Here is a 15,286-nt window from a genome sequence, read left to right on the forward strand (position 1 = left end):
TACCCTGGCGAGCCGCGTGCCAAACGTTGCCGACCCCTGGTCTAGTGTGTACACCCGAACATCTACTGCTGTGGTTGAGTTAAAGCCTAGTGGGGAGCCTGGGTTTTAACCAGACCAGTTTAGCCCATGTTAGGCCATATCTATGCTAGGGGAAAAGATGTGTTTTTAATCTGTGTATTGAATGTGTTAACATTTTAGTTTAGACAAGGCAAACTGTTAACTGGTTAAGGTAATCCACAGCCACAAGATTAAGGGTTACTTCAACCAATTAACATATGTCAAAACATAACTTGTCTTGTGTGCTAGTGTGTTAAAATCCTAGTGTAGATGTGCTTTCAATAAAGTCCAGATAACATTCTCATAAGCACATGAGGGAAATGTGACCTAAATGAAATTACCACAAAGTGGGTGGACAACTGGTTGAAAAACTGTACTCAAAGTAGTTATCAATAGTTTGCTGTCACACTGGGAGGATATATCTAGTGCAGAGGCAGGCAAACTTTTTGGCCTGAGGCCCACATTGTGTTTTGTAAATTGCATGGAGGGCCGGATAGGGGAGGGGGTTGTGGCCTGGCCTCCACCTCCTATCTGCCCTCCTCCCCTACCCCCCTGGGACTCCTGCCCCATCCAACCCCCCGTTCCCTCTGGGACCCCTGCCCCACCCACACACACCCTGCTCCCTGTCCTCTGACTGCCCCCGGACACCCGCCGCCCCATCCAACCCCTCCTCTCATTTCTGATGGCCCCCCCCAGGGCCCTTGCCCCATCCAACCACCCCTTCTCCCTGTCCCCTGACTGCCCCTGGAACCCCTGCCGCCCCATCCAACCCCCCCCTCCTTCCTGACTACCTCCCAGGACCCCTGTCCCCATTCAACCTCCTGTTCTCCCCCCACCGACCGCCCTGACCCCATCCACACCCCCGCCCCCTGACCACCACCCCGAACTCCCCTGCCCTTTATCCAACCACCCCTGCTCCCTGCCCCCTTACCGCGCTGCCTGGAGCACTGGTGGCTGGCGGCGCTGGAGCCGGGCCATGCTGCTGCCGCCACCGCCCGCACGCAGCACAGAGACCGTGTCAGGCTGGGCTCTGCAGCTGTGCTGCCCCAGGAGTTCACAGCCCCACGGCCCAGAGCGTTGCGCCAGTGGCAGAGTGAGCGAGCTGAGGCTGCGGGGAAGGGAGGACAGCAGGGGAGGGGCCAGGGGCGAGCCTCCCGGGCCAGGAGCTCGGCGGCCGGGCAGGACGGTCGCACGGGCCGTAGTTTGCCCACCCCTGATCTAGTGGGTTAATGCAGGGATTTATCCTGGATCTGGTATTAGTCAATATTTTCATTAAAGTTCTAATGTAATGGAGAATATGCTTACAAAACTGCAGATGATACCAATCTTGGGGGAAGGCGTTGTTGCAAGCACTTTAGAGCACAGGGTTAAAATTCAAATACAGTAAAAACCCATTTATCCAACCATCCATTATCTGCCTCTCTGTATTAACTGAACAACCAGCATGCACACGTCCAGAAGCGGATGATCTCTCCTGTGGCTGCTAGATGGTGCTGCAGCCTCGCACTTTCCCATTCTCCGGATTACCTCAATTTTTGATAATCCAATCTGGCCTCGGTCCCAGTTAGATCGGATAAAGGAGGTTGTGCTGTAATCTTGAAAAATTGGGGTATTGATCTGAATCAATAAGCTGAAATTCAGTAAAGACAAGTGCAAAGTTTGATACTTCTCAGGGTTGTGAGGCACCTTGCTACTGCTTGCCTTTAGTGTGAGGAAGCTTTCTCTGAACTGTTGTTCAGCTCTCCAACGCCACTGGCCCTAGCCAGCACAAGTGCTCCCCTCTATGCTTCACAGGTCCTGCTGTTGCTCTGCGGGATAGCAATTGGCACACTTCAACCCTGAAGCCTTCTAAGCGTCTCCTTTCAGTGCCCCATTGACTGGTCACTTGCAATGTTCAGAGATTTGCTATTTCCAAAAAAAGGTACACCCCATCTTACAATTTCCACCTCACATCACTGCTCTGCTTAACATGCAGTGTTTAGATATGTGTATAGTCAAATAAATATAAGTTTATTTAACAAAGCATAAAGATTCAACTAGTAGCAAGTAGAAGTATTGGAAACAAATGATCACATACCAGATAAAATACCATGCATTCTAGAGCCTAGATTTAATGGGCAAATACTTTTATGTCTTGTAGAATAATACTCACCCCAAATCCTTGCAGTGCTTTACAGCTGGGTTTAGCTATGACCCTGCTTGAGACAAGCACACTGTCAGTTTGCCTCCTAGGTGAAGGATCCCATCTGTCCCCTTGCACTTCAAGATAGGCCAGAACAATCCTTTGTCTTTATTCATAAACAGAATCCCCCTCTGTTTTGTTTCTTCTTGTAGACTTTTGCTTTTGTTGATTTCACAATCTCTTAATTTGCTTCTGGCTTAGTCTGCAAATAGGCATACATTATTAGGGATATAATACACAAATAGCCAGACAGGGACATAGGTGTTTGCTGCCTGAAAGGAACGTTTCCAAGGAATGTCACCTGGTTACCTGCCTTAACTCCAAGACCGTAAAAGTATAATTTTTAGTGTAGATATGTAACTCCTTAAATATTAACTATACATATATTTTGCAATGATTATGATGACCAGTGGGCTACTGGCTCTTGGTAGACCCTACATGTTATCCTTCAGTGAACTATCATGCATATATCCGATCCAGGGGATCCCTGCAAAATACTATGTACCTTCTGTGCCCTCTCCCAGTTGGCACCAACTGGTTCCTGGGTCACAAAAATGCTGTGCTTAGGAAGGAAAAATCAAGCATAACTACAAAATGGAATATAACTGGCTAGATGGTAGTACTGCTGAAAAGGATCTGGGGGTTATAGTATATCACGAAGAGACTTATAATTCAGCAATGTGATGCAGTTGTGAAAAAGGCAAATATCATTGTGGGGTGCATTAATAGGAGTGTTGTATGTTAAGATATGGATGGTAATTGTTCCATTCTGCAGCGTTGGTGCGGTCTTAGTGGAGTACAGTGTGCTGTTCTGGGAGCCACACTTTAGAAAATATTTAGCCAAATTGGAGAGAGTCCAGAGGGGAACAACAAAAATGATAAATTTAGAAAACGTGATATATGAGGAAAGGTTAACAAAACTGGTCTGTTTTTATTCTTGAGAAAGGAAGAATTAGCGGGGAGACTAAGTTTTCAAATACTGTATGTTAAGTGCTTTTATAGAGGACGTGGGTAAATTATTCTCAATGTCCACTGAAAATAAGACAAGAAGTAATGGGATTAATCTGCTGCATGGGTGCTTTATGGTTACTTTTTTCTTAATCTAACATAAAGATAGTGAAGTACTGGATAGGTTACAAGTTGAGATTGTGGAATCTCCATCACTGCAGTTTTAAAAGAACGAGTTAGACAAACACCTCTAAGGTATGGCCTTGGTATACTTGGTTATGCGTAAGCATGCGGGAATGGACTTGGACCTCGTGAGATCCCTTCTAGCCCTATGATTCTATGTGTTCAAATCACACCTTTTTTCCTAGTGAAGGCAAGGTCAGAAATACACTGCCTTGTCTACACCACCCTTTTAGGAAATAATGGCTAACATACTCTAAGAACATGTGAATCTTTGTCTTTACTATGTTTTATAGATAGACACAGGGGAGATGGGATGCCCTCTCTCTCCCTTATTTTTAGAATTGTAAGTAGCAAAGATGGTGGAGATGGTGTGCAAAGCATATTTTGAGCATGAGTCTGAGAGCCGGGAACTCCTGAGATCTGTTCCTGGCTCTAACGCTGATTCTTAGTTTGAATTTGGACAAGTTCCGGGATCCCTCTATCTGTAAAACTGAAACAATACTTAACTAGCCCATATTGGGCTAGGTTTTGTGAGGCTCAGTTAATGTTTTTTCAGTGCTGTATATAAGTGCTAAATTTTATTTATAAATATCCTATTTCTCTCCCTGAACTCTGGTGATGTGGAATAAATATACCTGGCATCTTCAGTGCATCCTCCTATTCCAAAGCGTTGAACACAAACTTTTCCTTTATTTGATTCTTGTTTTCTAACATTTCAGGGAAATGTCTGTATATTGAAAGGGAAAACTTCCTGTGACAAATTTAGGTAGTTTTGTGTTAGTCATATTAAGAAGAAATCTTTAGGGTTTAAATGACATTTTTGACATTTTATGTTTCTAAATTAAATTAACTATCCTTGAAAGATGCTGGCTTGATATCCATAAGGGTTGAAGACCTCTGTAACCACAGTGCAGGTGTCAACAAAACAAATTTTCCTGGACTGCCCCAATTTTGATCTGGTGGTGGCTACCTTTAGTGGCAGTTGTTTCCATGTCTTTTCAAAGTGTACTTGTTTGCGGAGTCTGTGGAGCTAAACAATGGCTTTTGGTGATGAAATGTGACATGGATACTTGTTCATTGGGAATTGGACTGAGATCAGTTCATTTCAGACACATTTTTAATGTTTTAACTGCTAAACGTTGATAGTGAGTTTAGAATAGGAGTTGTTAGCCTGAAATTTTGATGGAAAAATTGAATTGTTGCATTTTACAAAGTTATGTTGTTTAATTATTTATACATAAGGCTACGATTTAGACAGGGAGGTCGCGGAAATCACGGCATCTGTGACTTCCAGTGATCTCCGTGACTTCAGCCTTCAGGGGCAGGGAGCTGCAGGGTGGTCCTGCCGCCTGCGGGGGCAGGGAGCTTCCAGCCGCTGTGAGTGCCGGGAGAACCTCCTGAGCTCCCGGCCGCCACGGGCAGTGGGGGCCCCTGGAGTTGCTGGTAGTGGGGGAACCCCCTAGCTCCGAGCCATTGGGGGCAGCAGGGAAACCCCTGAGCTCCCGGCTTCCATGGGCCCCCGGAGCTGTGGGCGGCAGGGGTACCCCATAGCTCCTGGCCCTGTGGGCAGCGGGGGCACCCCACAGCTCCCAGCTGCTGTGGCCATGGGGAAACCCCGGAGTTCCTGGCCTCTGTGGGCCCCTGAAGCTGTGGATGGTGGCGGTACCCCGCAGCTCCCAGCTGACACAGGAGACGGGGGCATCCCACAGCTCCCGGCCCCCATGGGCAGCAGGGGACCCCTGGAGCTGCAGGTGGAAGGGGTATCCCACAGCCCCCAGCTGCTGCAGGCGGCTCCTATCCCCTGCGTGGCTGCCCTGCTTCAGGTGGTGTGGGGACATGTACATCCCCATTTTGTCAGGGATATTTTTATTAAAAGTCATGGACAGGTCACGGCTTCCATTAATTTTTCTTTTTTGCCCGTGACAAAATCTTAGCCTTATTTATACAGTGCTAAAAGTGTGCTCTAGGCACTTTGAAGACAGGTAGGAAGGCAAGATCCATGCAGTAAGGACCTTTGTTTAATACATTATAGAGAAGATAGATGGGGCTGGAACTTAGCCATTTAAGTGGTCAATTTTAGTCTCTATGTTATTAATTCTACTCTTTTGAATATTGAGAGGTGTTTTTTGTGCTGCTTTCCTTTCAGGTAGGTACTTGGGAGGCTATAGGCCTAACAGAAGTATGTTGTTAGGAGAGGGTGGAGGCATGGTGAACTAGGTCAGAGCGGGACTCCTGGTATAGGTGGGCCATAATGGAAGAAGCCACAGACAAGTGGGTGAAGGATATGAAGGGAGCAGTTACTTAGGCAGGTGGTGCCTTCTTAGTTTAAAAGTGTCTGTTATATTTGTGCTTGCTAAGTGTTAAGAGGTTTAAGACTTGAAGTTAAGTGTGTCTAATTCATTCGGTGAAGAGGTCTGATTTCCACTTTGAGTTGTGGTCTGTGGTTGGTCATCCTGTAAATTTAAGACTACATGCTATTCTCAATCCAGTGTGCTGCTCCAGCTCATGACAATGGGAGGTTTTCACAAAAACTGAGGAGTAGAATATGGCTTTTATGTAATAACTAAACTTAAGCATTCATTCGTTCAGTGCCTTATTGTCACATTCAGCATCACTCGGGAAAATATGCTCGCCTTTAGAACCAGCATTATTTCTGCCCTTTTTCTCACTCTATCTGCCTTTCTCTGTTTTGCTTCCTCTAATGTTTTTGCCTCTGCAATTTATTTCCTGCAATAGCTTCACTCCTGATCCATTTCCTAAAATGATCAGCAATGAAAGAGTTGATACCCATATTTAAATGCCCTCAGTGGGCTTAAGGGTTCACCTCTTATTAACATAAATGGGAGAAGGGAGAGATTGCATTTCTGAGCCATAGTTTTAGGCCATGTCTACGTGAGCACTTATGTTGGCAAAAATTTTGTCACACGGGGTGTGGAAAAAAACACCCCCTAAGCGACATAAATTTTGCCAGCATAAGCGCTCGTATGCACAGCACTATGTTGGTAGGAGACTCTTTCCTGTCGGCGTAAGGCGACTACATGGGCGCTCTTAGGCTGTATCTACACTGCACTTTTGTCGGTAAAATTTTTGTCAGTCAAGGGTGTGAAAAAAGTTTTATTGATGAAAAGCGCTGAGGTGGGCAATACTCTGTTGGCTGGAGACGTAAGGTGCGCAGAGTAGACATAGCCTTATAGCGGCACAGCTGTATCACTGTAAGCTCGTAAATGTAGACACGGCCTTAGTTTGCAGATTCAAAACGATGGTAGTGCCTTGGTTTTAGCTCAGTTCAGTTTTGGAGGGTTATCTTTGCAGCATAAGGGTTTGAATATTTTTTGTTTTTAAATGAAAGTTAGATTCTGCAGAATCTGTCCATGTACTATACGTACAAAAATTCATCTAGTAGGCTGGTGAAATGGTTGTGTAAAATTTTTTAATTGCATGATTAAATATGTCCTGATGTTACAATTAGATAAAATTACTGTATACAGTGTTAGATTAGAAATCATTTTAAAATTCAGAGAATTTATACAACAAAAACTAATCCAAAGAAAGATATTGAACACTCAAAGCAACAAAATAAGGAAAAAGCTTAATTAAGGAGGAAATGTAATATACCAAGAACAATGGGAGATTGCCTGTTACCTTACCTCACAGTAGCTAAGGTTTAGGTCTGTCTTTGATATTCTTTGCTTTTATGGATTTGTCTCAGCCTTAAAGGAACACTGTTGACTTAAATTTGGGCCCATATTTAAATTTGGTCAAAACAAGTTTTTATAAATTTAAAAGCTAATAGAAATGTTTTCCATAAGCCTTTTGAATGTCAGTGAAAAGTTATTTTAAAACATATCTGCTAGTTTTTTGTTATTTGTTTTGTCTTAGGGCCTAGGAGTCCCGGTGAAGGACCAGACCCCATTTTTGTGCTAGATGCTGCACAAATACAGAATAAAAAGTGTATCCCTGCCACAAAGAGTTTACAATTTAAGTATCAGACAAAAGATGACAGGAAAGTACAGGCAAATAATTTGATGCTACAGGTCAGCCTAACAGGCAATGGTCTCACCACATCAGCAGCCTAATTATTAATTTTTTTTGTAGGCATTGCAGAAATAGAGAGTTTAAAGGAGGATAATGATGTAGCTTTGCAGATATTTATGCACAGCTTCCCCATAGTGTGAGGGGAACATGGGAGAAAGCGCGAAGGTGCTTGTTTGAAAATTTAACAAGCGGACAATGGAGGCTGGCATCATGGGCTGATCAGAGGTGGGAGTTGACAACAATAGTAAATGAGAAGATAGGGAGGTTCATAATCTATGAATGATAGGTTGAGGGAAGGATAGGTCATGAAGGGTGTTGAAAGTGAAGACAAACAGCTTTTATTTGAAATGCAAATAGTGCAGCACTAAGGGCTGGTCTATACTTAGCCGCTAGTTCGGCGGCTGGAAATCGAACTTCCGGGTTCGATTTATCGCGTCTGGTCTGGACGCGATAAATCGAACCAGGAAGTGCTCGCCGTCGACTGCGGTACTCCAGCTCAACGAGAGGAGTACCGCGGAGTCGACGGGGAGCCTGCCTGCCGCGTGTGGACCGCGTCTGAACCGCGGTAAATTCGAAGTAAGGTATGTCGACTTCAGCTACGTTACTCACGTAGCTGAAGTTGCGTACCTTACTTCGACTTTGGGGGTTAGTGTAGACCAGGCCTAAGAAACTTATGTGAAACTTATTTATAAATAATACTGAAAGTAAATTTTTGACATTCACTGTCCAAGCTGAGAATTGCAAACAGAAAATTGATTTTAAAAGTTTTAAAATTGGGTTTCTAAAATTATTTTATTTGTAAACAAATCTATTTCTGTATTGCATATTAAAATGTAAAGTGTCCCTTTAGCCATCAGTGATGGTTGTCTGCTTTGATATAGAGATATAAAAATATTTAAAATAGTTTTTGTAGTGGTTATATATCTGAATATTATCTATGTATGTGGAAAGGAATGTTTCTTAATCTCTCCTTTTTGCTAGCATTCAAATGGTTCTCTGTACGTGGATGTTCACTTCAGGTACTGTGGCTGCAGTTGTCACCAACCATTTAAAAAGGAATGTAATTGAAATGTTTATGAAGCATACTATTGATCAGGTAGAATCAAAAATTCATAGAACTGGAAGGGACATTGAGAGGTCATCTAGTCCAGTCCCCTGCACTCAAGGCAGGTCTAAGTATTATCTAGAGTGACCATCCCTGACAGGTGTTTGTCCAACCTGCTCTTAAAAATCCCCAATAATGGAGATTTCACAACCTCCCTAGGCAATTTATTCCAGTGCTTAACCGCTCTGACAGTTAGGAAGTTTTTCCTAATGTCCAGCCTAAACCTCCCGTGCTGCAATTTAAGCCCATTGCTTCTTGTCCTATCCTCAGAGGTTAAGAAGAACAATTTTTCTCCCTCCTCCTGGTAACAGTCTTTTACGTTATCATGTCCCCTCTCAGCTTTCTCTTCTCCAGACTAAACAAACCCATTTTTTTCAATCTTCCCTAATAGGTAATGTTTTCTAGACCTTTAATCATTTTTGTTGCTCTTCTCTGGACTCTCTCCAATTTGTCCACATCTTTCCTGAAATGTGGCCCAGAACTGGACACAATACTCCAGTTGAGGCCTAATCAGCGCAGAGTAGAGCGGAAGAATTACTTCTCGTGTCTTGCTTACAATACTCCTGCTAATACATCCCAGAATGATGTTTGCTTTTTTTTGCAACAGCGTTACACTGTTGACTCATGTTTAGCTTGTGATCCACTATGACCCCCAGATCCCTTTCCGCAGTTCTCCTTCCTGGGCAGTCAGTTCCCGTTTTGTATGTGTGCAACTGATTGTTCCTTCCTAAATGGAGTACATTGCATTTGTCCTTATTGAATTTCATCCTATTTACTTCAGACCATTTCTCCAGTTTTTCCAGATCATTTTGAATTTTAATCCTATCTTCCAAACCACTTGCAACTCCTCCCACCTTGGTATCGTCTGCAAACTTTATAAGTGTACTCTCTATGCCATTATCTAAATCATTGATGAGGATATTGAACAGAACCGGACCCAGGACCGATCCCTGTGGGTCCCCACTCGTTATGCCCTTCCAGCATGAAGTACTCTTCTCAGGAAGCAGAAAAGCTTTCCTCAAATTACATGGGTAAAGAGGAAATGTTTTCAGTAAGCCACGAAAAGGCTGCCAAATATTGACTGAGTTGGTCCATAGAACAGTCTGTTTCTTTGCTCCCTTGCTTGTGAACAGATGCCTTAATGCTTGTTTTTCTCTTTCAAAAACCCTGGTGACAGAATCTAAGGAAAGTTATATAGTTGGTTCAGGTTCCAAGAAAGCGTATTCTCCACTTGACTAGAGGTGATGGGAGTTATGCCTGTTGATTTACAAAAGTCCTGTGTGGTTTACTCTGGATTTACTTGCACCATACATTAAGCTTCTCTTAAATAATGTCATTTTTGTCCTCTTTGGTTTGGTTTTTGGAAACACAGATGCTCTTCTGTACTTAAATATTAAAGATAGCTTTTGTGTCTGTAGTATTGTTCATGCAGGCTGTGTTATAAGCGTGTCGTTTTTGCATTTATAATTTTTTAAGAGGTTCAGAAATTTGGTGTCAGCCTTCCAGAGAAGTGCTTTTCTTATATAAAATGTTTTTAAAAGTTACTGGCCATTTTTGAGTTTTAAGAGTTCCAAAAGAGTTATGACTTTTAATTAGCTTGTCAATCTTCAGGACACGGAACTGTTTCTACCCATGTCTGTACAGTGGGCCCTCAAACCTGATTGAAAATTTGAGGGCTACAACAGTACAAATGAATATTTCTAAATGTACTCTTTAGAATGGATTCAAATATTACTTAACACTCTTAAAGAGAGAGCTTTTTGTAATCTGATCACTTGGTTTTTTTCTACATGATTTTTAAGTGCTGGTGATGTGACATATTGGTCTCTATCCTCTCTCCAATAGTTACATCATAGGCAGAAGCAATACAGAGTTCTCCACATAGTCCTGAACCTTATGGTGAGGGTAGTTCAGTCCTCCTACCTTTGACTCCTCTGAGGCTTTCAGTGATGGGGTTGATTGTCTACTGGGCTCTGGACTGTGATCAGTAGCTTCCTTAATACAAGGTACCATAAGGTCATAAATGGCAGCTTCTCAAGATTACTTCTGACCTTTATCAAACCAGGTGCTTAAGATAATGAAAAGCTTTATGAGCCAATTCCTGTTGACTTTAAAGAGTAGTTGTATTGACTCTGCACCTTGCTTTAGTAAAGCAGGCAGGCTTTGATGATGTAACCCATTACCAGTCCCTTCAGTTAATTCTTCATTAGACAAATAATTAAAAATGTTGACATATTTTCATTTGAATACAGATCAATTGTACACCCTTAAGGCCTGAGTCAGGGAAATTCACACTTACTCTATTGTGTGAAATTAATGAAGATTCACAGCACCTTGTTTGACCTGATTTGCTCCCAGTGTGGTTTAGTGCCAAGAAAGGTCTGTGTAGTTTTGAAATATTAATGATAGTTTTTGTAAAATACAACTAAAAAATAAAGTTAATTCAGCCACAAATAAATTTTAAACATGTTTTTTTGGTAGAATAATAACAAATATTAGATGGTTTGCTTAAGTGTTCTGATCTTTCAAATCATTTTTCTACATTGCTTGCTGCTGCTACTGGATGTAGTTACAATATTTATAAACATGCTCTCAATAAGTTGTAGGATTTTTAAATATTGTTGCACCTGAAATCATGTGATGAAGAAAGGAGAGAGGATACAGCATAGTATTGACACATCAGGAAAATCATGTTTGGCAATTTTTAAAGATGTGTTGATATAAAAAGAGCCAGTCTGGCTATGCTAGAAGAAGGATGGGGAGACTGGATGTGCTTTTAATTAGGCTGCAACTTTGTTCTTAAAATATCTGGGAGTACCTGGCAGATAAAATTGTACACTACAGGTAATTTCAGATGATTTCCCTATACTTTAGGGCTACCGTCATACCTCTTCCTGTTCCATTCTGGTTCCAGCCATCTTGATGATGGGACCCTACCAACCCTTCATGTGATGGTTAAGAGCACCAGGAAGAGGGGAGGGGGTTGACTCCCCGTTGTAGGAGCCCTGAACTCCTTTTTCCCCCTCCTCTAAAGTATACCTCCTTTAAAACCTTTACCTATCAATTTTTTATCCAATCGATGTCCATTCCCACTGGTGTACCTACACTGGACATCTGCCACAAGGAGGCGCCAGCAATTAGCTTGGTTGCTTCCACACCATACCTAATCAAGTTCCTAGCCATTTACTGGTGCCTTCTTTAATATCAGCCAAAAATATCTCCACTCCCCAGTTGGAAAGAGGTATCCCAATCTCTCTGAATAACTCTGGTGCCCCATAGGCTATGTCTGGATGAGGAACTGCCAACCACCATTGATTACATATAAACTTGGCCACCTCCCTGTTAACATACGTCCTACTCTTGTTGACCTTTGGGGGCTCCAAGGCTCCCCACCATACTTTGTGTAGCAACATGTCAGACCAAATAAGTTGGACTCCTGGGAAAAGTTCTAGCCATCGTCCCCAAGTCCCTCTTGGCTTTGAGCATCAAGTCTACCCCTCTGCACATTCCCAAATTGTTGTCCCCAAGATGAACCTCAGTCGCATCCAGTGCCTGCTTGTGGGCCACCACAGAGTATGAAACGAGCATCAGCTGGTCCCAAAGCATGCCCATCCTGCCAGCCAGCTCTGGATTGCTTTGTCACTGAGGCTCATCTGTGAACCTCCAGGCAACCCGGAAATCTGTGTATGTGCCCAGTAGACAATACTGTGCCCTCAGATCCACACCACCCTCTACTTCGCCTGACTGCATGTGTCTGAAAGGAAACATGAGAAAATTATACCTGATTCCCAACCTGTAGTCTCATGTACAACCTATATGCGTTAGAGTGCCGATGCCCAATTGCTTGAATTGCCCCAGACCCAGCTGTGTTGCTGCCCTGATCCAGAATGAGTGGGAACCAAATTCATGGAGGACTGGAAGCCCCAACCTCATCAGCCCCGATCTGAAAATTGTAACAAACTGAGATGTTGTTAGGAGGCTTGTCTCTCCATGAATAAACTGGTGTTATTTCATATATGCCCTCACAGGGCAGATCCTGACATCACTGCCTTCTTGAAGCATAATGTATTTACCCCAACCTCCCTGATCTGTCTTTGACAGCCTCAAGGTTCAATCCATCAACTCCAAAGCCGTTCCTGAAGTATCTGTGACCCAACCCCTAGTTCGCTGATCCTAAAAGCCCCAAATATGCTATGAGGAATGCAGCCCTGAACAAGGCCACCTCTTGTCCACAATGACGTGCTCCAGAATTTGCACCAAATCCCTAAGCCTATTAACAGTGATGGAACAATGTGTATCACCTGTAAGGGCTATGCTTTGTGACTGCCCCATTATATACCTCCGAACTAAAAACCCGCTGCAAGGATCAGGGTAACCATGAGACCTACTGACAACTGTAAGAACCAATAGGCAACTGGGAGATGGTTGATGATGGCAGTCTCTGTGTTGCCAATGCCACTGTGTATTGAAACACCTGGTCCTCTGGAATCAGCCACATCATGGACAGGCGCACCCTCTTCTAAATTGCACAAAATGTTCATGATGCCACCAATCTCTGCAATAATGGCATCAGATATCAAGGTTCCAGAGTGCTAGCAGCGTCCGTTTGGGTCTGTTGCATCATTAACTAAGCTGCCCTGTGGGTATGGCAAGGTATCAATCGATACTCATCCGGGGCTTTCTTAGGGACCAAGCCCAGGGGAGACACCCACAAGTTCTTTATAGGTAAATGCGTGAATGGCCCGGCTATTCTACTAGCCTTCAGTTCTTGTGCAATCTTTTTCTTTACAACATAACCTAACCCCACTAAGGATTTCAAATTTTTGGACGACATGATTTCTTTCCACTATATAGGGGATTCTGAACCCTGACGTAAACCCTTCCCATAAATATGTCCTATCTGTCTTGTTAGGTTAATTCCAAAGGAGAACCCTTAAAACCCCAAGCTTAACCAGAGATGAGGCTTTTGGCCAGCCCTCCACTTTCAGCTTGCTCCCCCCTTTCTGCACTTTTAACCCCAGACCCTGTTTCTGTACCTAGGGGCCTGTGGGAGAGACCTGATTTACCACCTCCTGCAAACTGTTATCATGCTACAGTCTTCCCCAACCACTGACAGTACACAAATTGCTAATGTGACCTATAGCACACTTTGCAAGCATGTCTACATTTTTATATACTCCAAAAACACCCACCTTTGTTCAATGCCCAGCAAATGTCATTACGTGCATCTGGCTTCTGCCAGGATTGCTGAGGAATGAACAGACTGCTTTCAGTTTGAACACAGGCCCCCTGATGTTACCTACTCTAACCACAGCATATGATGCAGTAAGTATGTCCCACCTAATCCTACCTTGCCCTGCAGCCTTCAACCTAAACAGTTCATTGTAATTAAACCATTATATGATATGCCTACATGATTATATACATATATTTGATTAAAGCTGGGATTCTGCATCTGCAACAACACCTGCATAAATTAAAAAGGAAGCTTCCCAATTTTCCCATGGTCTAGCCAACCTTGACCTCTTGGTTTCATTACCTGGCTTGGCTTGCCTTGCCCTGCTTACTTTTTGTTACTACCTCCCTATGTAACAGGAAAATAATAGTTTGGCTTTAAAGATGTGTTGATACAAAAAGAGCCAGCCATATAAGCAGTGGGTTAGCTGTTAAATAGGTAAGTTACTGGAAAATTACTGTAACTGGTGAAATCTTAAAAGCGAAATACTTGCTAATTAAGGAATATAAAGATACTTCAAAGCAATTTCCAAAATATATTGATGCTTCTTTGTTTCCTATTTCTTTTAGTCCCTGGATGACTTAAACAAATGGACTCTACTTCTCATATCTCCTTTTATTTATTCTGATAAAATACTTGATGCAGACCATATAGCATTTGTGACTGAAAGTGTTTCTGCCCAGGCAGATGATTTACAGACTAGCTTCTCAAAAAAGGTGAGTAGTTCTGTTCATTTTTTAAACAAAGTAGTTCTGACAAAGTGTGTTTAAACTATTTAATACATTTTGAAATTAAAAAAAGTTTTATCACATGATAGGTGGATATAGAAATAGTGTGATAAGGGACAAAATATAACTTCCATCCAGATTATCATACCTATTCTTATTCATTGGATTTATAGCCCACCACTACTGTGTCTATGTCTGGAGCAGCACTGTATTATATTTCAGGATAAATATCAGAGGCATTTTACTAAGACCATTAGTTCTCAGCAATGCTCTTAAATGGGCTGGTGGATGGTAATTGTAAAAGCAATAGTTTTAAAATAGGAAGAGAGAGAGTAGGTAACAAACCGCCTGATAAAGCTGGCCATCTGGTTATTGTGGTCTGTTAAAGTTGTAAGGGAGCTAAACACTTCAGTACTAGATTTTGGGAGAAATTTGTTCCCCTCCAGGTATGGTGAAGCCATGTAACATGAATGGTAGCGCCCCACTTGGACTTCATTGGTGGTGCCTTTGGGTCTGTGTGCCCTCCCTCAGTTCTATTAGGAAAGAAGGATGTTTGTTTGATAACCTGCATTTAAGAAATAAACCTCCTTGAAAAGACTGGGCGTAGCAGTGCATGCTTTGGCGCTTGGGAGAAGTGAACAGCCATCATTCTTAATTTCACCCAAAGATTGTCTTGGTTAATAGAATCAAATGCCATCTTTAGATCTATGAAAGTGGCAAGTTAGTGCCCTCAACCACAGTATAGCTATAAATAATATAGGCTAGAATAAAACAATTATCAATTCTGGCTCTACCAGCCGTGAAGCTGGACT

The 15,286-nt window shown here is 42.7% G+C and overlaps 1 protein-coding gene across 1 annotated transcript in view; it reads left to right on the top strand.

The window, feature by feature from the left end:
• LOC112114735 (biotin--protein ligase) overlaps positions 1–15,286 on the top strand; it is a 224,712-nt gene that overhangs the window by 1,698 nt on the left and 207,728 nt on the right. The window contains exon 2 of the mRNA XM_026651957.1: positions 14,316–14,462. Coding sequence (XP_026507742.1) covers positions 14,316–14,462 — 147 coding nt within the window. The remainder of the gene's footprint in view (positions 1–14,315; positions 14,463–15,286) is intronic.

This window comes from Terrapene carolina, unplaced genomic scaffold (genome assembly GCF_002925995.2).
Source record: "Terrapene carolina triunguis isolate 2854851 unplaced genomic scaffold, T_m_triunguis-2.0 Scaffold31, whole genome shotgun sequence".
Classification (NCBI taxonomy): domain Eukaryota; kingdom Metazoa; phylum Chordata; order Testudines; family Emydidae; genus Terrapene; species Terrapene triunguis.